Raw genomic sequence first — 23,899 nt, forward strand, 5'->3', positions numbered from 1 at the left:
CCCCCAAATACATGTAAAAACAATTTTTAACATTCCTTTTTTTTAAACTTCGAGTTCCACATAGGATCCTCTCGTCCTCCTTCCCTGAAACAGTAAGCGATCTGATATATATAGGTTATACATGTGCAATCATGCAAGATTTTTCACATCAGTCATTCTTTGTACAAGAAAACTCAAACCAAAAAAAGAAATGAAGAAAAAAGTCAAACAAAAAGAAAGTAAAAATTAGTATGCTTTAGTCTGTGGTCATACAACATCAGTCCTTTCTTTAGATGGCAGTTTTCATCATGAGTCCTTTGGGATCATCATATTGCTGAGAATAGTGAAGTCATTCACATTTCTTCACCATAAAATATTGCCGTTTCTGTGCACAGAATTCTAGTTCCACTCACTTCACTTTATCAGTTCATGTAAGTCTTTCTTGGTTTTTCTGAAATCATCCTGCATATCACTTCTCCCAGCATATTCCATTGCTATCACATACTACAACTTTGCCATTCCCCAATTGATAGGTATCCCCTTAATTTCCTATTCTTAATCACAAAAAAGTGGTAAAATACTTTTATATAGGGTCTTTTTTCCCCCAACTCTTTGGGATCGAGACCCAGTGGTGATATTGCTGGATCAATGAATATGGACAGTTTGACAGTGCAGAACACCAAGGCATAGTTCCAAATTGCTTTCTAGAATGATTCCACCACTTTACTGTCCCAGTTTTCCCCTCATCCTCTTCAACATTTATCATTTTTCATTTTTGTCCTGTTAGTCAATCTGATGGGAGTGAGGTGGTACCTCAGAGTTGTTTTAATCAGTGGTGATTTAGAGCATTTTTATTAATATTAGATTTGTTTTCCAATTATATACAGTAGTAGTTTTTTGTAAGGTCTTGGATTTTACAATTTTCCCCCAGCCCCCCACAGAAGGCAATCTGATTGTCTTTATGTTGTTGCCATGCAATACAGTCATCCAAATTGAATGTGTTAAAAGAGAACTCATATCCTTGAGGTGAAAATATAATATTAGAGATAGCAAAATTATGTAGTACATAAGACACTTAAAAAAATTGAAGTTAGTAGACTTTGGTCTTTGTTTAAGCTCCACAGTTCTGGGGCGGCTGGGTGGTGCAGTGGATAAAGCACTGGCCCTGGATCAGGAGTACCTGGGTTCAAATCCAGTCTCAGACACTTAATAATTACCTAGCCATGTGGCCTTGGGCAAGCCACTTAACCCCATTGCCTTGCAAAAAAAAAAAAAAAAAAAACCTAAAAAAAAAAAAAACTCCACAGTTCTTTCTCTGGATACAGATGGTATTCTCCATTACAGACAGCCTCAAATTGTCCCTGGTTGTTGCACTGATGGAATGAGCAAGTCCATCAAGGTTGATCCTCACCCCCATGTTGCTGTTAGGGTGTACAGTGTTTTTCTGGTTCTGCTCATCTCGCTCAGCATCAGTTCATGCAAATTTCTCCAGGCTTCCCTGAATTCCCATCCCTCCTGGTTTCTATCAGTGGTGTTCCATCACATACATATACCACAGTTTGTTCAACCATTCCCCAATTGATGAACATCCCATCCCCTCTATTTCCAATTCTTTGCCACCACAAACAGGGCTGCTATGAATATTTTTGTACAAGTGATGTTTTTACCCTTTTTCCATGATCTCCTCAGGGTAGAGACCCAGTAGTGGTATTTAAAACATCTTTTTATATGAAAACTGCCTGTTCATATCCTTTGACCGTTTGTCAATTGAGAAATAACTTGTATTCTTACTACTTTAACTCAACTCTCTATATTTTTGAGAAATGAGACCTTTATCAGAGATATTTGCTATAAAAAATTTTCCCCAATTTTCTACTTTCCTTCTGATTTTGGTTACATTGGTTTTGTCTGGGTAAAATTTTACATAAGTACAATTATTCATTTGACAGTTTGTAAGACTCTATATCCTGGTTGACCCTAATTTCTTCCCTTATCCATAAATCTGGTAGGTAAATTATTTTATGCTTCCCTAATTTGCTAATGGTTTTACCCTTTATGTCTAAATCATGTATCCATTTTGAGCTTATCTGAATTAATTCTAATCAATCTCTAAACCAATCTAGATTCTGGAGCAGTATTAGCAGGTTATTATATACTCAAACTCTGGTTGAGCAGTTTCTTCATTAGGTCAACAAGCTACTAGGGGCTAGAATGGGCCCCATCACCTTTGGGGCCTCATCCCTCTCCCCCCACATCTTTTGCATCTGTCCCTTTCTCTTTTGCTCTCTCCACTAATCTAGGCTTTTATCACCTCTTGCCTGGTTTATGGCAGGAGCCCCCTCCTTGATTACCGTGTTTCCACTTCCTCTCCTGTTCATGATCCTGTCCACAGCTGCCAAAATAACCCTCCTAAATGATGGGTCAAATTCCATCAGCCCCCTACTCAAGACCTCCAGAATGAAGTAAAACATCTGCAAAGCCCTTTGGGGTCTGGGATTAGCCCCTAGGCCTCCTAGCTGTGACCCATTCACAACACCCTTCCCCTCCAAGCTGCTAGGTGTCTTCTCACTTGCTTCTAACCAACCATTCTATTTATACTTATGTCTTTGTTTATCTCTGAGTAGCTGTATAACTCTTACCTCTTGCCTTTCCTCCATTCCCCCTCAAGAACAAAGTGAATTCCTTTAGGGCTAGGACATGGTCATTTTTGTCTTTGATAAAAGTACAGTCTAGTATTTTGTAATTCATAGAATAAGCCCTTAATAAACTTACTGAATTGATTCTGGGGAAGGAAATTAATGTACCCACCTGCCCACCTTAGGATCCTCCCCACAGAAACCTTGGATACCCTAAAATCTACCTGATCTCTAGGACTTGTTGGGCTTCTTAGAGGACATCTCCTGGGTGGCAGCAATTCAAAATGGGCTCCTTGACTGGTCCCTATTTGCATCTGCTCCCCTGAAAATAATGCAAACACTGAAATTCACAGGTATGGAGGAGAGGTGATATTTCTGACAATTTTGATTAATTCTCATGTATCAAACTTATAACCAGCCCATTATGTGAAGTGATTATCTATATGTCCATTGAAATGTTCTAAGTATTGTTTGTAAGGATGGGCAAGTTGAATTTGGTTAGTCATTACCAGAAGGAGTGCCAGTTTTGCTTTATTATCTCTATACTAAATTTCTTAAAGTTCTCCTTTAAAGGGCATCCAAATCCTACATTCTGTCTCTTGCTCACTTCATCTTATAATTCAGTCCCATTTAGATAATATAGCTCTAGCCCTGGAGGGAATAATATCTAAAAAGCTAGAATGGTGGGGTACTTAGGAATTGCTTTGCAGGGGACGTGTGTCCTCTTGTCGTCTTAATAATTGGCCCGGACTGCTGTTTCCATGGTGATTTCTCATTCAGACTAAAAAACCACTTCCTTCATTTTTTTATCCTTTCAGTTTCATTTTTTCAGATTAAGGTAACATCTACTAAATTTAAAAATGCAGAGGAGTAATGTATTATTTAAACTAAAACTCATAACCTTATTCATTTTCTGGGAATAGAGGAAAGTGTTTGATTTAATTTGATGTTGATCAAGGATTAGCTATAGGAACTAGAAACAAAAAATTCTCTATCAGAATTAAGGATAGTGAAAGCATCCCTTTCTTCTCCTTATTCCAAAGCCCCATTCTCAGCCTCTATCCTATTTAGTTCTGAAATCCATATAGTTCTGATGCATTGAAAAACAAGTTTTTTGTATTTTTGTTTCAGGAGACCATTCCTTATCACCTTTGAAGGTATTTTTCTATATGATTCTTGTAAATTCCCCAATTAATAATCTACTGTTTCCCTCTTGATCATACCATTTTTTGGTTGGGTCACAAATATAACTGAAGTGCCAGCTAGTCTTGATGATATGGATGAGATAAAATGGAGCATTGACCTTTGAGTGGGAGGCAGCAGGGCTTGTATAGTTCAGTGAATAGAAACAACTCTGCAGGCTGCATATTGACTTAGAAAACCACAAGTTAATATTATATCATATTGTAATTTCATTTATTTTTTTTAAAGATTTCCAATTACATTTTAATTTGATAGAGGCCACACTCAGGAATTTTGCCTGTGAATTTGACATTTCTGTATAGTGGCTAGAGAGCTAGTTTCAAAGTCAAACCCAGACCTGGGCCCCATCCTGTTTTGACACACCCTGGATTTGTGACCCTTGGCAAGTCCTTGAACCTCCAAGACTAAGATGCAGAAAAGGTGCCAACCCACATTGGTATAGGGAACTCCCCTAGGAAAGATTCACTATGCCAGAGAAATCAATTCATTACTTAGAGGTAGCAAATGTTTAGGGAAAAGAATCTCAAATCTCATTAACCAAAAAAAAAAATTATCAAGAAACTCTCTAAATACTGATGTATCTATGTAAAATCATTACAAGAATAATGTATTTGTGCATCAGGGGCATCCTTAATTAAGATATTAGAAGGAAGTAACAGCCTTTCAAAAATTACTATATCCTATAGCACATCACATGCTGACAAGTCACTCAGTTGGTTAAAAAGTACCAAGAATGCAAGATCCTGATATTCTTATTGTCAGAATAAGAAAAACCATTTGGTTTTAGCTCCTTTGGTCTTTTGTATCCAACTGGCTATCATCTCGTGTTGATTCTACTTCCTCACCATCTCTGGTCTCCATCTCTTCTCTGTGATCACATCAAAATTACCAAGACATCATTTATTAGGTTTGAAGTTGTTTCACACTAAAAAGTCATTTAGTTGTTTTCCCTAAATCCATTCCTTCCCATTTATCTTCTCTGCAACTCCTAATTGATCTTCCTAAAATATATATTTGGCCCTGCCTTTCCCTTGCCCAAGTACCTCCACTGACTTTCTTGCACCCTGATGAAAAACTCGCAGTATCAATGTTCTTTGTCTCCTTTCTCTCTTCCCAGGCTTTCCTCAGGCCCTCTAGGCTCAAGATGCCAATTGCCTCTTGTCCCCTTTTGCTTCTGCAAATCCTGCAGGCATAGTGGGAGAGCATGGCAGGCGTTAGGCATTAGTAGTTCTCTCATCTACCTTTGGGAAGGCTCCCTCTCTCTTCACTTCTGCTTCTTTCAGGTTTCAGAGCAGGGCTTGCTTCCTTCATCAGATCTTTCCTGATTCCTCAGTTTCCAACCATTTGATATTTATTTTGAATAAATGCTTCTCTGTGAACAACTTATTGTCTCCCCCTGGAAGATGCAGGATCATCTCACTTTGGTATTCATATCTCACTGGTAGAGAGTAAAGTTACAGAGTAGGAGCTTTAAGTTAGTTAGCTTGCTTCTTGACTAATTGTGATTTTAATTAGAGATTCTGCTCCAATTAGATGCCTTCTATATTTATTCAAAACCATGCAAGGTAATTTAAGAAATAAACAAACATATCCTTTGTTCAACATTTAATTGCAATCTATGCATGGAGACTCATGCTTACCAAAAGTTCAGCCATGAATATGAAAGACAGCCAACTTGGGAGTCCAAATTGAAGGAAATTTTATTTATATGCCAAGGTACTTCAGAAGCTCCTTTTTGCAGATGACCTTGTTTATCTTACATTATGCCCGGGAACAATGCACATCCTCCTAGATGAACTCAGTAAACACTCAAAAGTTTGGCCTCTTCACTCAGAAAAAAAGAAATTTGTTCTACAGACATTATAATAACATACACTTAGATGACTAGCCCATAGAGTGGATCCATTAGGAACTATGTCTTAAACCATAATTGCAACTGGACAAAAATTGGACAGGGCAAAAAAGACAGATGTGACTGCTCTAATGGCCCCTAGCTTCTTCTTGAATCAAAAGCTCAACTTAGCATCAATATTCTTCCAAGAATTTTGTAGGGCTGCCAATTATGGAATCCCACGGTCTCTGAAGGATTCAAATTGCAGATCAACCAAGAAGGTAGAGGGAAGGTGCATTGTAAGCATGAGTAAGGGGTCACCTTTTGCCATCAAGATATTACACAGGAAAAAACATCAGAGGGATGCATGATATAAGATCGAGGTAATTGGTAGTCAGCCCATGTGCCACTTTGGCCTCTAGCATACCCCCAGAGACCATCCCCCATTCACACACCCACCTGTGGAGGGTTGATGGGAGGACTTTGACAAGATTCCCATTGGATAAAAAGCTAGAACTGAGCGCCAGGACCTGGATTGTGAAGATGAGGGTAAGTTGAGAAGCTGAGCCAGCTTGGCATGATGAGATACTGGAATGAGAACTGCAGCTGCCCAGAGGGCAGGTGGACTGGTGGCCAAAGGGGTTGAAGGCATCAAAGAAAGGAGACAGGGAGTCCACTATCTAACTCGGTCTCATCTCCCAAAGCCTCCTCCGTCTTGTTGGTCTCATGACGGTTGCTCACATCCCTCTGCTGTACCTGAGGCCGGGGTGCTGTAGTCACGGGCCACTGTCACTCCTCATCTGTTCCAGTTGGCTGATGACCAGGCTTGTTAAGCCCTGTGTTGAGGATAAAAGAAAATGAAGCCCAGCAAGCCATTGGCAGATGGAAAACTACAGTACTAATAGAAGGCAGGAATAACATTGAAGGGCCATGCACATAATATATGTGCACTATATATGTATGTGTATGTTTAATCTCTGTTGGAGTTAAGGAGATTAACATATGTAAAGGTAGTTCTCTGGGGAAGCTTTGTGGGAGAAAGAACAGAAAGTATGACTAGAATTTAGAAAATCTTGGGCTAGGCTTCCATGCATTTTCTTCATCAATTCTCTTCCCCCAGCACTTCCAGTGATGTTGAGCTCAGGCTCAGAGGACAAAAACAGTTTAATAAGGTCTAAATTTTAGTCTTTCTAATTAATTTAGTTTCAAAAGCCTTTGGGAATGGGTAAATAAGGCATAAAAGTTGACTTGGAAAGGGGAAACCTGAAACTCGAAACTCTTCAAAAAGTAAATGGGCATGACCAGAAAAGAATCCTAAGAAAAACAACCTATATATAAACTATATATACACTCTGTGTTTCCTTGAGTTTCAGCAATGGATGGCAGGCCCAGGCAGCTTTTCCTATCTTGTGTGATATCTGGAACAGGAATGTTATCTTCTCCCCATCTGACTCTCATTAGTAACCAATAGGTCAGCTTTTTAGCTTTTTGCATTCTCTAGTCCATTATTTCCTTAATTTAAAAAAGGCTGGCAACTGGTCATCCAGCAAAAGCAAGAGGTAGTCAGTGGCCAGCTAGTGTTCCTGTTGTCTGATCAGAGAATGGCCTCTAGCGCATTAGATGGACTATGTGGTGAATGACTCAAGGGACCTGGGCAAGTTTACATCGAATAAGGGGTTGTGAATGAATCTACCCGCCAGGAATTAGGCAGAAAATTTACGTTTTTAAAAACTCATCTCATCAGAAGCATTTACGAAACTCGTCCTTGAGCATATTGTCCATGTGTTAGTTACTCTTCAGAGCAAATGAGTCGATTTTCTGTCCTTGAGTGGCTTAAAATCAGTGGGATTCAGGGATTATTGAATTTAGAAGAAATATACCCCCTGTTAGCCAGCTCCTACTTTTCATTAGTAGCAGCTGGATAGATCTCATTCAGGGATGTATATAGAAAAAAAGAGCATAAATGACTGCATCAGAGGAAAGTTAGATATGGAATGGGCTTGGGGAGGGGAGGGCACCCCACCCCACGCTTCAGAGAACTCTGCCCAGGCAGGTGATGATATAGGCAGGCCCAGGTATGATTGGCAAGGCAGACAGAGCCATGTACTTGAATGTACGACGGTCTGCTTCTCTTCTCTTAGGAGACAGGTTTCTTTTATCCATTGCAGGAGCTAAGGTAGTTAAACATGCCTATTTAAGCCATAACTAGTACCTTATAAGAATGAATCAAGTGTAAAAAGAAAAGAATTTCTGGGAATATGTAAACACTGGTCTGTCAGAATTCTTTTTCTGAACAAGGAAGGCCCAAATGTACTGGGACAGGGGTATTGGGGGAGAGATGGGAATCGAAGGAGCTCCTTGTCCTCCATTTCACCCAATTTTATTAGCACAGTTGCTGTTTATAGCCCAGAAAATATGGTGGCCAGACAAAGGCAGAGTCTATGGTTCCCATGGTAATGACTCCTAGTTCCTGATGCCATATACCACCTGGCGTGGCAGCCCGAACAGCTGCAGAGGATCTTATCATGCGGCCAGGAGAATAAGACACGTGGACAGGGACAGACAGAGTGCTCCCACTCACCTGAGCCTCTGGGGCTGGTCTGGGGCTGGGCACAGGCTTGGGACTGGAGGCAGCCAGAGTCATGGAGAGCGTCTCCAGACAAAATGGAGTACATGCAAGTAATATCTCGTTGCTTATTAACGCAAACACGTTGGGAAGCATTTCAAACTAAGCAATTAGAAGTGATGAGTCATGCACTTATTCTCTGAATTTTGAAAAGGTCTTCATTTGGAGATGATTTCTTTGAAGAGCCTTTCTGTTATAGCGGGGGTACAGACGGAGGTGGACCCCAGGAAGGTCACAAACACCATCACTCTCTCAGAGAGTACTGAGGCAAAGCACCTTCCTGCCAGAGTGGACAGGACTAGATGTTCCTGTGGCTTCACAACATTGGGTGTTTTAACACCCTCTCATTTTGCCTTAGGTTGTCCTCAGATTGCTTTCCCTGCATTCCCAATCCATGAGGGGTTGGTGCTCAGAGATCTTTAGTTTAGCAGCCAGTCAGGTCTTGATTTATCGTTTTAAAAATGCAAACTCCTTAAGCACAGAAAACATGCAAAACTAGGATGCTTCTTGTGCTGCATGCTCTTAGGATTATGCCTTCAAGCATCTTTAGGGGGGTTTTCCCCTGTATTTTAAGATGAAATGTTGAACATGTTCAGTACTGTAAACAAACATCCCTCTTTTGAGTTCTCCCACTGTTTTCTGCTGTGTAGAGCCAAGGAGCCATCACTGAACGTCTGAGAAGTTTCAGCATGCACGATTTAACAGCCATCCAAGGAGAGGAGCCTGTGGGCCAGAGGCCCTATCCCTCCGCCCCTGAGACGAAAAAGAAAACAAAGGCAGCTGCCAGTGAATCCACCGGTATGTCTCTGGCCAGTGAGCAGCTGCTGCCATCATTGAGGGCCTGGGAGTGACTTGGGGGGGCTTGGGGAGCTTGAGGAGCAGGCCTAAGGACTTAAGTCAGTCTTAATAGCCTTAACATTTATCTTGGGCTCTTAACATTTCAGGTTTCATTTTTCCTTCTTCTTTCTATACCTTTTCTCCATTTAAGATTTGTTAACTGGTTGGACTTGTAGAGGAGATATAAGGCAAAGTGCCTCTTGGGGCCCAAAATCTCCACCCTAATGCCTGGGCCTCTGGCAACAGCCTCTCCTCCTGCCACCACAATGCGGGCTAGCCCCGGTGACACCCCTCCAGGGACTCCTGCCCCTCCCCCCCCCAATTCCAGGACACACAGACCGGTCACCAATTTAGGGAAGGTGGCACCAGCCCTGGAAGCAGCTTGGGAACATTTGAGGAATTTTCTACTAGAATAATCTTCAAATGTTGCTAGTTACAAATAATGACAAATTAGTTCATTTAATAATGTGTGATTTCTTGGGTAAGGAAATGAAGAAGATAAATCTGATTAAACATGGGATCACCATATGAAATGCTCATTAGGTCTAATTATTATAAATAGCCCTGAGACTAAGACACAGAATAGTAAATAATCAAAGTCAACCTTTTTTTCCCCCTGCTTCAGACCCCTCCTGGTCATGCTCTAAGATAACGAAACACCCAGAGACACACATACCCCAATATACAGTTCTTAGAACTGATCAAACATTTCTGCAATTAAATTGCTTACAGTGACTAGTCCTGAATGCTGTGGGGATGCCACAATGGGACCCAAGCTTCATTTCTCATAGATGGAGTGATCGCTTAGATTTGGGAAGGGACTGTTCCATTCCTCCCTGGGCCAAGACTCCTCTGCCCTGTCGTTGGGAGTTTTCCCCTGCATCCAGGCTCCAGCTGCAGTGTGCCTAGTTCTGCCCAGCCAGCCCTGTCCTCCTCCACGGGCTCATCAGATGACTGCAGACAGAATGTGTGGGCTCCTTCCCCCTTTTCTGTGATATGGTCTTCCTCATCTCGGCTGCCCCCTCTGGACGGTCTTCACTGAGCTGTCTCCTTCCTAAAATGGGCCCAGACCCTTACTGAAGAGGCAGAAATCGCTCTTGCCCCTGTCTGGATTTTCAACTGCTCTTAATACATCCCAAGATCCCATCGGCATTTTGGTCACTACAATACCAACTTAACAGAGGCTGCAGTTCACCAAACTCCACAGATCCTATTCAGCCAAATGGCTTTCTAACCTTTGGGCTTCCTTCGTTGGGATCTTGTCAAGTATTTTTTGAAGCTACATGTAAAGTTTTACATTTACCCCAATTTTGTCTTCTTCCTTTCATTCCAGAATTACAGTTGCTGTTTATTAACATTTTTATGTTAACTTTGATAAAGGCATAAATGGCCTGGGTTTATCAAATTTGCAGATGACAGTCAATATTCGGCAAGGTCTTGCTGGTCGGCCAGCATTATTGATAACTAATCACGGTGCCAAACCTGGGGATGCAAAGGGAGGCAGCTTGCAGTCTACAGGCTGTAAACAAGTAACTGCTGACAAGCCACCCATGGGAGGAATTGGAGAAAACCAACACAGAGAAGACACTGCCATGAAGGGGGACCAAGGCAGAAGGCAGTGACAGTGAGGGAGAACCTTCTGGGCCTGGGAGCCAGCCCAACCACCAAGAGACCCATGGAGGAAAGGGAGGAGCCGGGAAGCCCAACAGATGGGGGGCAGTGGAAGTTACTGCAGGGAGGGGAGGGGGGTGGGGGGGCAACTTGGTGCCTGCCTCTTTCAGGCTGCCTTTTCTGGCACTTTGAAGCTTCCCCAATCTCTGCTCTGTCCCAGACTCCAGAAAGGCCAGAGTGATCACTTCCCCCCCAGGTCCTCATCATTTCTCCTCTTCTCCCAGCTTGTTATAGATGCTAAGTTTTAGCTCAGGAATGGAATTTCCCTTTGTTGGTTCCCCTGCCTTTTGAAGGATGAAATGATTGCTAAAGCAGTGAATGATTAGGCTCTCAGCTTTGGTCAGAATGACCCAGCAGATCTGCCTCATCGTGAACATAGCCTGCTTCTGTCGGGGGCTTTCCAGCTCTCTCTGGCCAGGTGGCTTAGGATGTTCTCCAGTAGCACAATTGTTCTCCTTCTGCCTCTGTCAGTCTTTTTTCTTTTCAGGCAACAAGGAGTTCATTTTTTAAGAGAACAAGTCATACCACAGCAGGGAGGAGAAAGCAGTCAGGATAAAAAGGAAATTCAGATTTCAAGCCTGGTCAGAGGATGTTTTACAAATTGCTGTAATTGGTTCTCTCTCTGTTTCTCCGAGGGGGAAAAAAGCATACGTGATCCAAACCAGCCAGCAGTTACAAAATAAGCCTTTTTAGAAATCCTGAAAAATTGGTCTTCTCTGAATTTTTTGTTCTAGTTCTCCTAAGGTGGGAGGAAGAGGAGGTGAAACATTTTAGCTTTTCTGTCTTCTAAGTTATTTCCCCAAAGTCCAGATCAATTAGAAACTGTCTCTTTCATTGTTCTCTTCTGAACTTAACTGACCAGGCCCCCTAGCCCCGAGCTTTGGGCCTCACCTTTTTTTTTAGGCTACCCTTCTTTTACCCTCTAGGCAGTAGGTGATCTCTCTTAGCCTGCTTTAAGCTTCTAGAAAAGAAAGCTTGAACCCTGAACACCAGCCCCCTCCTTCCTGGTCTCAGTTGAAACCACTAACCACCCAGAGGCATCCCTCGGCTGCCCAGCCCGGGCTCCCAGAGAGACCTGGCCAGCCTTTCTTGCACTTAGGCACCTTTAAAGGCAATTTTTGTAATTTCCTAGATGAACTACCAGAAATCCTCTGCACCTTTCTTTCTTTTTCAGTTGAAAACTGGATTTTCTAAAAGGCCTTGCCTGCCTAGGGTCTTTGGGAAAAGTCAAAAGAAGAAGGGTTTGTGTCATTAACATTACTCCCTTAAAAACTGAGTCTGTCAGCAAAGTAGTGATTAAGGCAAGGAAGCACATATTGGGGTGGGGGTCGGTCAGTTCTTTCAAATTAGTGTCAGGTAGTTGGCTCTTTGGGGACCATAGCAAAGAGGGTTCTCGAAAGCCCATTGGGACCAGGGTTATTTGGCCTGGGTGGCAGCGGTTTGATTGCCTAAGATCAGTTTCCTTCTAACTTAATCATGTCTGTTGTGTAAAGAATTTTCTCTCTTTTAGGTCCAAAAGAATTTAATTGATTTGATTTCACTATTTTTCATTATATTCTATTTAACTCACAATTTTTAAGTTTTATGAGATAAAGCTAGAATGTTCCCAGTTGTGTTCTCTTTATCTTTTATCAGATCTGTGGGGTTGTGATTTCACTAGTTTAGGGAGTTTCCAGTAAAGACTCCTGTTGCATATCAGCACCTGGTCTGACTTTGAGGGGTCCATTGTTTTGCTGAAGGTCCCTTAGCTAGTGGAGTATCAGGGTGGAAATCTTAGATCCATCATCTCTTTTGTCCACCCAGTTGCATCAAAAAATATGTTAGGTTATTGCCTTTTCATAGTCTAAGTTAATGTTAACTTCTACTATTCGATAAGCATTAAGCACTTACTTTGTGAAACACCCTACTTTAGATACTATTGGGGAAGACTTATTGGACCCTTCCCTCAGGAAGCACATAGTCTATGGAGAGACAAACCATGAACAAGGCAGTTCCAGCATAGCATGTACAAGGAATCCAGTCCTCTGCAGGGCAATCAATGTATGAAGAGGTACTTGAGGCCAGACGTGAGCCAAGCCAGACTTTGTAGCAGAGTTGCAAAGTAGAACTTGTACAGTGAGCAGTGACTATGGGAAAAGAGCCAGGGAGATGGGCTGGGGAAAGAGTGTGGGGATGCTGGTGACGGCATCGTCCTCCTCTATAGACTCACTCTCTTTGGCAACACCCTCAGGTCTCGGAACTTCCTCAAAAGATGGAGATGAAAAAACAGATGAAGATGGCGAGGGGGCCTATTCAGATGACGAAATGTTAACACACAGAGGCCTTCGAAGATCACAAAGCATGAAGTCTGTGAAGACCGTCAAAAAAAGCAAAGAGGCTAGTCCAAGTCCAGTGTTTATTGCCCTTGATTAGGATTGCATGTGACTTATTTGCAGTATTGTCATAGAGAACTCTTGCCCACAAAAAAAGGCCAATGAAAATATGGTAGAGAAAATGGGAAGGCAGATTTTTATGGAAATCAGAATTCTAAAGGGTTCAAGAAATTCAAAATAGGGCAAACTCCTTACCAAGCAGTAAGATGACAGATGGGAAATGGGATGTTCCAGTTCATCAGATATTCTAGTGAGCAGAATTATCATATCTAGCCAGAGCTGGCCCCGCACAGAAGCCGAGAAGGCAGCTGCCAAAAAGCAAACATGACTGACTTTGTAACAGTTTCTAGAAGGGATATGCTCAAAGATGGGATATGTTAACATACACTGAACATTGCCACTCTGCTCAGTAATTAGTTAAATCACAGGGCAATGAGGAATCATTCAGTGTTTCAGGGTCACCATTCCCTAAGCTAATGAAAAGGCAGAAGTATGTTCATTAGATGAAGGGCCAGGGACCAGAATTCGCTATGAAAACCCCACTGCACCCAGGGTTTTATTTGTTATTGTTCCACTGTAATTCAAATTACATTTTTAAGGCTTTTGTACTGTTTTATATAACTGCATTTCTGTGAGCTAGTTGAAGCATAAGATGTTTTAGCAAAAGGCATCTGATTGGGGTGGCTAGGTGGCACAGTAGATAGAGCACCGGCCCTGGAGTCAGGAGGACCTGAGTTCAAATCTGGCCTCAGACACTTAATAATTACCTAGCTGTGTGGCCTTGGGCAAGCCACTTAACCCCATTTGCCTTTCAAAAAAGCCTTAAAAAAAAAAAGAACAAAAGGAATCTGATGAAACAATGGTAGTAGAGTATGAATAGTTTATAACACATATAGCTGATTATTATACTAATTTAAACTTAAATCCTTAGTGACAGAAGTTAGGATATCAAGTCACCATGATTGAATAAGTGTATAATCAATGACTAATTTATAATATCTCCCACTTCTTTCCTCAGGTACGATATGGCTCATTAAAATATAGAGTGAAGAAGAGACCACAGGTGTATTTTTAATTGACCAAATATCTCAAAGCAAACTGCTGTAATGCAATAACTTGGTGTCAATACATCACATATTTGTCCTTTTAAAATAATTCCTCATGGAACAGTGATAATAGAATGGCTAGAAATTGCTTTTATCTCTTAAGAACAAGGATAGGTTTGAGTTCTCTAATTATTACTTAGTATTCTCAACTATGAAAAGGTATTGCTATGAAATGTAGTTCTTTCAACTCTGAAGATAAATTACAAATGACAGGAGGTTACCCCTCTTTAAGTTGGTTAACACTAATTGAGTGTTTGCTGTACAAGACAAAAGCATGCACACAAAAAAACTTCTTTTGTATACTTGAAAAGAACATTTTTCTGCTTCAGGAAACTTTACAAAGCCTTTATGGCTATTGTAATTTGCTTACCTCCATTTGTACTATGTAAATTATATGATGAGTCACAAAAGAGACCAATTTATTCTAAACATTTGCATGGGTACAAGTAAACACAGAAGGAGAGAGATTAAATTACATTTTGTATAGCCTTAGAAATTTTGCTTTTGTAAGATTTCCTAGTTTCCTGATCCTCACCAAGTTTTAAAACTCTTAATTTTGAAAACCAGGTATCTACAACCAGCACTTTTATATCTACACAGCTTTGCACATTTGAAATTGTTTACTCCTTTACAACTGTACGTTTTTTTTTCTTTTATGGAAACTATTTTCACTATTCTTTGTCTAATTTTGCTGTATCAAATACATCTATGTATCTATCTATAAATAGGTAGATACATGTATACTTTGTTCTCTTTAATTTCTCTTCCTGTGGGTTTAATTCTTTAAATGTATTTTGATTTTGGAAACATGAAACATAACAGACATCTTCGTTAAATATTCACTATATGTTTTTAAAATTATTTTACCTTCTCATGAATGAGAAGCAATATGTAACTGATAGTTACTTTTGCATTTGCAATTAAATATAGTATGTTCCTGTTAATACTACTAATTAAATTTTTTAGTTTAAAAAATTACTTGCTTAAACATAATATGGTAAGTGATCCAAGACTGAACTCCAATTTCATGAAATATCTCAAAGCTTGAAGCATAGAATTATTGGTTTTGTGTGAATCTTCATGATGGATCTCAGTCAGGCAATGGCCAGATCTGCACTCCTCTTCTGGCTAAGATATCTCCCCTGAGCATGAGGACATCCCAGTGTGACATACAAAGATTGTTATCCTTCTTTCATCTGGAAAACCATTTCTATCCGAGGAAAATGCATCCTAATGAGTCTTCTTTTAGCAAAAGGTTTGGAGTTTAAATTATTGAGGCTTGAATAATGGACTCTTAGTATTATATACCTGGATTGCTTCTTCACATTGAAAACCGAAGTCTTTTGAATGTGATGCCATGTAATCTTTTTTTAAATGTCAAAATCTGACTATAAAACATTATGGTTTTTTTTTTTAAATCAGATCTTCACTTTAAAGAATTTGTGGGGGCGGCTAGGTGGCACAGTGGATAAAGCACTGGCCCTGGAGTTAGGAGAACCTGGGTTCAAATCTAGTCTCAGACACTTAATAATTACCAGCCGTGTGACCTTGGGCAAGCCACTTAACCCCATTTGCCTTGCAAAAAACCCTTAAAAAAAGAAGAAGAAGAAAATAAAGAATTTGTGACCATTTAGTGATCAGGAAGTTGAAATTTTAGAATATCTCACATATGAATTGCAGATGGAATTATATATATAATTATATCTCTCCACCACTGGTCATTCTCCTCCCCCACCACCAAAAAAAAAGATTGTGACAGTGAAAGTCCTTGGTCCTTGCATCCTCTGCCCGCCCCCCCCCCCCCCCAATGGGAATGGGAGTGTCCACTGATGGGAAGCCGAAGATTTGCTTGGAAATTGTATCCTAATTGATGCATGGTGTGCTTCCCTCTGATGCCCTTTCTGCTCCTGCTAATTAACAGAAGGCAAAAATCAGTAACTCTTTTATTCTCCCCAGAATTAACTCATAAAAGTAACCATGTAATAATCATCTTCTCCTTGATTGTTTGTTTTAGAGAATTCACCACTTTTCCCCCTGAATGGCTAGGATTTATGATCCCCGGCTCTTCAGGAAGAAAGTGTTGTTTATGTACTACTAGTGTTAGGTTTGCTCGTGCTATGTAGGGAAACTTGAGCCATTCTCTTGGGCAGAAAACTCTTCCTGGTTTTGATAGCCATCACTCCTCAATTCCACAAAGCCTGGAAGAGTCTGCTCACTGGCTTCATGGAGGCTGTTTTGTGACCGAACTCAGTGTATGCGCAGGAGCCTAGCTTTCTATCTTATTGACCATTATAAAAAAATTTTTTTTAATTACCCCTCTTTCCCCAATGATTTCTGGTCCCCATTTTCAGATAGTTTGCTTTGTGGCCTTGATTCTACTTCTTCTCCCCCTTTTTCTTGCTACTTGCTTTTGGAATATTTTTCTTAATGCATCTTCTTTAATTAGTTTCCCACCCATCAATTTTACTTATTTTGGAGTCCACTCTTCCATAATATTCTAATTCTTTTTAAACATCTTTGGTTTCTCATTTTCCTTCATTAGCAGAAAATTCCTTTTTTATTCGTTATATTCTACTCTTAAAATCCGCATGGGAGTGAGCTCTTATTGGCTTTTGAGTCAGTCTGAGTGGCAGTGTCAGAAAGCCAACTCTGTCAGCCTGTGCTAGAAGCCCACCAGTAGGTACCCTTGCCTATTCGTAGCACTTCTTCTACAGCCATTTAAGTTGATGTTCATATTTTGTTCTGTATGGAATTAGTCTGTCATTTACAAAAATTAGATCATTTCTGGAGTTTATCACAGTAGCAAGAATTTATCATTTAACCTTGCAACCTGTAAGATTTTTTGTTGAAAATGAGCCAGAAATGTATAATATTGATGAAAAAGTACATGTAGAAACATGTTCTATATAGTCAGAACATCCCTGGGGCCCTTTGATATGGACCACATACAATAGATTTTGCTTAGAGCATGATATAGACATCATCACCAGCCATGATTACTTGACCATATTTTATTGGTTACATATAACAAAAAAATTTTCAGGGAACTTAATCCACAGGTCACCACCAAAGATTTCTACAGTGTTATGAATTATATAACAGAAATAGCTAAAAAACATGAATTAACTAAAATGTGCTTTTTTTTTTTTGGTCTTTCCTGACTAAAGCAATTTGTTCCTCAAAAATGTTTGAATTTTGTTTTGTTAAAAATTTCACCTCCATCAAAACACTCACCAGGTCCCATTTCTGTTTTAATTTAGAGTTTGATCATCTTTACCAGGAGGATTCTAAGGGGGAAAAGTACATGTTTAATACAAAACAACCAGTGTTTCTCTATACACTGTATAATTCATTTATAAAACAAAGATGCAGTTGTGGAGAATTATGCTATTTTGTAATGTGTGTCATATTTTAAAATTGTTATTTGTTGTTATTTGAAACTAAGATTTCTTCTTTCTTTACATTTGAAATTTCTAAGTTAAAATATTTTCAAGATTTGACTCCTTAAGAGCCCCTAGATTTAATGTGTTTTTAAGGTTTAACATTTTCTACTCTTAATACTTTTAAGAAGCTGTTTAATAGCTTGAAGAAAAATCTTATTACATTGTATGTCAACCTTTGTAAATTATATATTTAAACACTGTTGTGGGAATTTTTATTACTGTGAGATTTTTGAAAATTTAATAAACTTCAGATTTATTAGGGATGAGTTGAAGTATTTCTTATGTCAAATTGCTCATATGCCACACAGTTCAGGCCATGCTTTTAGGACCCCTAGCTATCACCACTGCTTGTCCATCCTGACTCCCTAACACACTTCTGAGGAGCTGGACCTTCTTGAGCCCTAGCAGACACGATCTATCAGCCCCTTTCTTTCAGCAGATGACCTATCTTTACTGAAAATATTGAGATTGCTCATTCTGACCTCCCTCACTTTCCGACCTCTTTATCTTCTAGCATGTCTCTACAATGACAATCTCAGAACCAGCAGGGTCCTCAGAAACCCAATTGGAACAAGAATCCTTTCAATGGCCTATCCAAAGACCTTGGGTGATGGGGAGCCCACTTCCACTCTCTGGACCAGCTCCTTGTGTTGCATGGTCTACACATGAATCTTGTCCCATGAATCATTCTTTTGAGCTCATTGTGGCAGTGTATAGAGGGCTAATTGACCACAGGTCAAATTCGGACACTTACTCCCTCTGACCCTGGGCAAATCACTGGCCTGCCTCAGTTTTCTCAATTATTCAATGGGAATTACTTCCCTCAAAGATATATGGCATAATGAAAGACCCTCAGATCCATAAAGGGACCCAAAATGAAACGGTACAATCACAGATTACAAAGATATTATCTGAGAAATGGCATTCAGGGGAGAGAGCTCTGAGCTGCTCAAAGAAGAATGTAAAAAAGGTTGAGATAGTATTAGTAGTTTCTAGAGGTTTTGGGTTGGGGTTAAGGGAGATATCTGTAGACACAATAAGCCAGGGTGTTTAGAAAGTCCCAGGCAAAGTCTGGAGTCTGCCACTGCTGCCCAAGGCTACTCTTGAGCTGTGTAGTAGATACAGACCTCTCCAAATTTGGCTAGGGTTCACTCCCAAAGAATCACTGGTATGTCAGGCATCTTTGGGCTTCAGAAGCTTTTCTGACTTGGCTAGTTGTGTAGTCAGATCCGTAGAGTCAAGAAGCCCATGATAATAGTAGGCAGGATCAAATGAACTACTTGTAAAGTGCTTAGCATTTTATATAATGTTTATCCTCTTCTCTCCCTCATCTTTAGGCTCTTGACCTCTATCTCTTCTGTCTACAAACATACAAATTTTCTTTACTTGAAACTCCTCAGCCCCACACACTGAAACCCTGTTTTTTTTTCAAGTTATCTTTCTATCTTTTCTATTAAACTTCCAGAAAGTCTCTCACTGTGACCAGTTTTTCCTTAAATCCCTGGAATGTGTTCTCTTCCCTCCCATATTCTCATTGAAATTGCTCTCCAAGGGCTTTAACCCAATCCCCAATGTCCTTGACTTTTCTGTAACATGTATCTCTTCTCTCCTTCTTCACCTTACCTGATGGTTTTGCCTTGTTCTCCTGCTTAACTGATTTCTCATTATCCATCATGAATTCCATTCATCCCCTAAATGTATTTTCCACAATGTTCTGCCCTCAGACTTCTCACTTTCAACTTGCTGTCCTTTGGCCATCTGACTCATTCTTTCACCTCTAATTATCCTGTCTATGCAAACAACTTATAAATCTATGCATCCTTGGCCATTCTCCTGTGGTCCCCTCTGTCTCTGAGGGCCCCTCTTTGATCACCTCATCCAAACCTACTTGGCCAAAGAGCCCTTCTACGAGATTCTTAAGTAACTTCCCACACTGATGAGAAGACCTGCCATGGGATTTGACTGGAGAAGGAGGTGGGGAGTGATCCCTTTGCACTTTTGGACAACTCTTTATTAGGAAGTTTCCCATCTGCTGGACAGCTCCACTTGGATGTAATACTGGTGCTACCAACAATAAGCTAAAAAAACAACAAAAAAGCCACTCGTGTCCCCATCCTTCTAGTGGTACCTGGAAATACTTTAATGGTACTTCCCTAATGGAGGCCCACCAACTTCCCAGACACCCAAACTTTTGCTTCAAGTGCCCAGGCACTCTACCAAACACTGAACACAAAAACAAAAATGAAAACAGTCCCTGTCCTCAAAGAGCTTCCATTCTATCAAGGGAAACAATGTGCATCTAGAGGTAAACATTATATATGTATATATATATATATACATATACATATATATATATATATATATATATATAGCATAGGAATGCATACTTTCTGTACTGTGGTTATACAAATTCAGATTCAGAGTAACTGGAGGAGTCGGGTGAAGCCTCATATAGGAACTCTCCTCCTTAGCATAAGAGATTCCAAAAGGCAAAAATGAGAGTGCATTCTTGCTATGGAAACAGGATCAGCAACCAGCTGGCCAGTGTGACGGTCTATGAAGGGGAGGAATGTTTAAGAAGCCTGCAAAGGTTATTGGAGCCAGATTGCAAACAACTACAAATATTGCATAGACTGTGGTTGAATCCCAATGGTCTGGGCTGGTACTGACTTGGGCTCGACCTGAGCTTTGGGAATGTCAATTTGGCAGCTCTGTTGAGCTAGATGGAAGCATTTTGGGTGATGGTCTAATGTGTGGAGAGGAAGTGGCTGCAATGACTGCCCTGCCTCCAGTTTTCCCTTCTGCAATCAATCCTTCACACAACCCCTCTGATAATTCTAACCTATCGGTCAAAAATGCAAAATCCTCCTTTTTGCAATATTTCCCTTTCCTCCCTTTTGTCCATGTGCTACCACCAAACTGAGCAACATGCTGTTCCCACATCCAATCTTGTAGTTGCAGCTGTAGTCCATTAAGTGAATGCAGACTGTCTCCTTAACCCAGAGGGCACTTCCTTTCCATCCCTGTTTGAAACCTTGCTCTTCAAAGCCCGCCTCAGGTTCCACAATAATAAAGACTCCCTTGACACACACCCCCAAGCTGAAAACGAGCTCTCCCTCCTAGTGATTTGTACAGCATTTTGTCTAGACCTCCTCCTTTGCCCATAATCACATTCTAACCTTATGAAATACCTACACGTTTGGCCTGGCCTCTTATCCTCCTCTCCCTAGATTGTTATCATCCCAGGGCAAGGGTGAGGTTTCATATCTGTGCCCCTTCCATGGCTACCACCATGCCTTGTGTGTAAAGTTTGATGTAGCTGATTAAATTGACTAACTGACCTCTGAAGCCTTCTCCAGCTTTCAATATTTTGCAGCCATGAAGATGAATGTTAGTTAACATAAACTTACCATTTCAGCACACATCATATGGAAAGGTGAAGAAAAGGAAGACGATATATATTGAAATGTTTCTGTAGCAACTTGGCTCAGTCATGTGGGAGATTTTAAATTCGATTTTTAAAAAAAAGGTTGAACTATAAAAAAATCGAAAGAACACTATAGTGTCAAAATTCAGACTCATTAAGGATACATTTGTGTGTCATTTCCACCAAGAGTTAATGAGTATTTACTCTACTGGGTGCCAGATCCTGCAGCCTGGGAAGCATGGCTCTGCTCTAAGGTTGCCCATCTCCATAAAGATGGGAAGACTTCATTGTTAACATTGAATGCCAGGAAATTCTAAGAGTCAAGAATTCCACACAATTAAGATTCCATCCTAAAATGAAATTATCTAATCATAGATTTAGACTTGGAAGGAGACAAGCCATCTAGTCCAATCCCTTCACTTACAGATGAGGAAACTGAGTCCAGAGGTTAAGGTCACATAGGTAGTAAGGAGAAGATTTGATCAGAGGCTAATGGTGTCTTCTGATGTTAAAAATCAATTCTCTCCATTATGTTCCGTGGCTCCATCTGTTTGAAAGCAAGGTGGATCTTGGTCTTGTGATTAAACTTCAGTAAAATCTCCTATTTTTTTAAAAAAAAAGTTTGTTTTCAGTGCCATTTTATTATGAAAAATACTGTATGATAAATTACTTCTGCTGACAGCATTTAAAAGGCAATTATCCTCTTATTTGCTTTGTGATGTGTATCTTTGTATCCAAATTGATTTATAATTTCGGAGCACAAAACAAAAATGAGGTTGCATGGTTGGCTTTTTTCCCCCTCCAATCTTTTTCACCCTACATGAAGTCATTGTCCTTGCAAATAAATGACCCCAGACCACCAACCATCTCAGAGCTCAGTTCATTGTTTACCAGAAAACATTCTGCTCTCTCTTACTGATGCCTCAGTATTTTAGCCTTGAAATGCTAATTGGTTCCAGAGTCTAGTTATAGAATTTTTTAAGCTTCCTTTAGAAGATGATCCCTTTTTGAATAAGTGAGGGATTATACATTATCAAAAACTATGCTATAAACAAGAGGAAACGATTCACCATATAACTGATATTTCTGTGGACTTTAGGGTTTATAAAGGATTTGACTTACCTCACTTAATCTTCACCATCAACCTGTGAGATAGGTAATAAAGATATCACTCCCTCCCCCCTTTAATGAAAAAGGACTTCAAGGCCCCCTTCCCCCATTTTACAGAGGAAGAAAGTCAGATTATGTGACTTGCCCAAGGACATACAACTCAAAATCACAAAATCTGAGAATCAAAAGACTTCAGTGGCCTAGATCTGACCAGAATTCTCCTCTACAATAAAACCCACAAGTAGTCGGACTCCCTGCTTGAAGACTTCCAGGGAAGGAAAGTCCACTACTTGAGGCAGCCAAGCCATTTGTGGACACCTCTCACGGTGATGCAGTTGGTGCTGGCAGTGTTCCAATGTCATGCCTAGATTCCCTCTTTACAACTTAGATTTACTGTTTCTAGGTTTGCCCTTTAGGACCAAAGGAAACATCTAATTTCTTCTTCCCATGAAACGCTCTTCAGATATTGGAACATAATTACCATGTTGCCCCCTAAAGCCTGCCCGCTCCCTATTCAACTGGTCCTATTTAGGACAAGGACTGGTTCTTCATCATCCTAATTGCCCTCCTCCACACGGCTCTCCAACTGATAGTCTTTAAACTACAATCCTCAGAGCTGAACCCAAGACTCCAATGAGGTCTGACAAGTGGGCAAAGTCTTCTGTCTCTCAGACTCAACTGCACCCGCCGGCGACCTTAAGACAATACAGTATACTGATGGATTTTGTTCTCATTTTGTTTAGATATTCGAGTCAGTGCACAGCACCTTTGGCTGCTGCACAGTATACACAAGTGGGAAAGAATTATAATGGAGCTAAGGAAAATCTCAAACAGTTGCTTGCAGAAGATTTTACATGTTTCTCTACTGATTCTCTAGTAATACTCCCATAACTTCTGGTCTTTGATGATTTAGATTTAGCTCTATTTAGGTCTATTTAGATTACCTGTTATACACTGGAAAAATTGTTTCCAAGCTCATTATTTTTCCAGGGAAGTGTCTTTACCTTTTCTTAAGACAAAGTTGTTTTGAAATTCCACTGCCTTAGAAACTGCCTGAGTTTTAACCAGGCTTTGCTTTATAGGCAATCCTTAAAAGCAGATTTGCAAAATGTCTCAAGTTAACTTTAAAGTTGATGTTGGAGGTGGCTTGATGGCACAGTGGATAGAGCACTGGCCCCTGGAGTCAGGAGGACCTGAGTTCAAATCCGACCTCAGACATTTGATAATTACCTAGCTGTGTGACCTTGGGCAAGCCACTTAACACCACTGCCTTGCAAAAAAAAAAAAAAAAACACAAGTAAAATTAATTTGGGTGGGTATCTTATGCAGAAAAAAATGCACTTGCAGGGGATGGGAGGGATGGGGGGCATAGGGAAGGGGGAAAGAAGGAGGAAGGGTGGCAGTGGGGGAGGGGGGAGTGGAGGGAGAGGCCAAAAGAGTCTGAGATGCTTTGGAACTTTTCTGTGACTAAATGTATGCCTGCAGGGACCTCTGACAAATCACTTCAGCTCTCTGCACCTGTTTCCTCATCTGTAAAATAAGGGATGGCACTTGATCTCAGCCTCGACAATCTTTTCAGACTTAGTAACCAAATGCTAGCAATGATACTGAGTCTTTTTATTTATTTATAACATAGAAGTATGAGAAATGCAGTTATA

The 23,899-nt window shown here is 40.4% G+C and overlaps 1 protein-coding gene across 2 annotated transcripts in view; it reads left to right on the plus strand.

The window, feature by feature from the left end:
• Positions 1-18,574, plus strand: part of REEP3 (receptor accessory protein 3) — a 72,969-nt gene extending 54,395 nt beyond the window's left edge. The window contains exons 6-8 of one of the 2 annotated variants that reach the window (XM_074232360.1): positions 8,926-9,073; positions 13,014-13,159; positions 17,522-18,574. In XM_074232360.1, the coding sequence (XP_074088461.1) occupies positions 8,926-9,073; positions 13,014-13,159; positions 17,522-17,620 (393 nt within the window). In that variant the 3' untranslated portion in view covers positions 17,621-18,574. Of the gene's footprint in view, positions 1-8,925; positions 9,074-13,013; positions 13,160-14,173 lie in introns of both variants that reach the window. The other variant, XM_074232361.1, reaches the window with a different exon arrangement.
• Positions 18,575-23,899: the final 5,325 nt, after the last annotated feature.

Source organism: Macrotis lagotis, chromosome 4 (assembly GCF_037893015.1).
Source record: "Macrotis lagotis isolate mMagLag1 chromosome 4, bilby.v1.9.chrom.fasta, whole genome shotgun sequence".
Taxonomy (NCBI): Eukaryota; Metazoa; Chordata; class Mammalia; order Peramelemorphia; family Peramelidae; genus Macrotis; species Macrotis lagotis.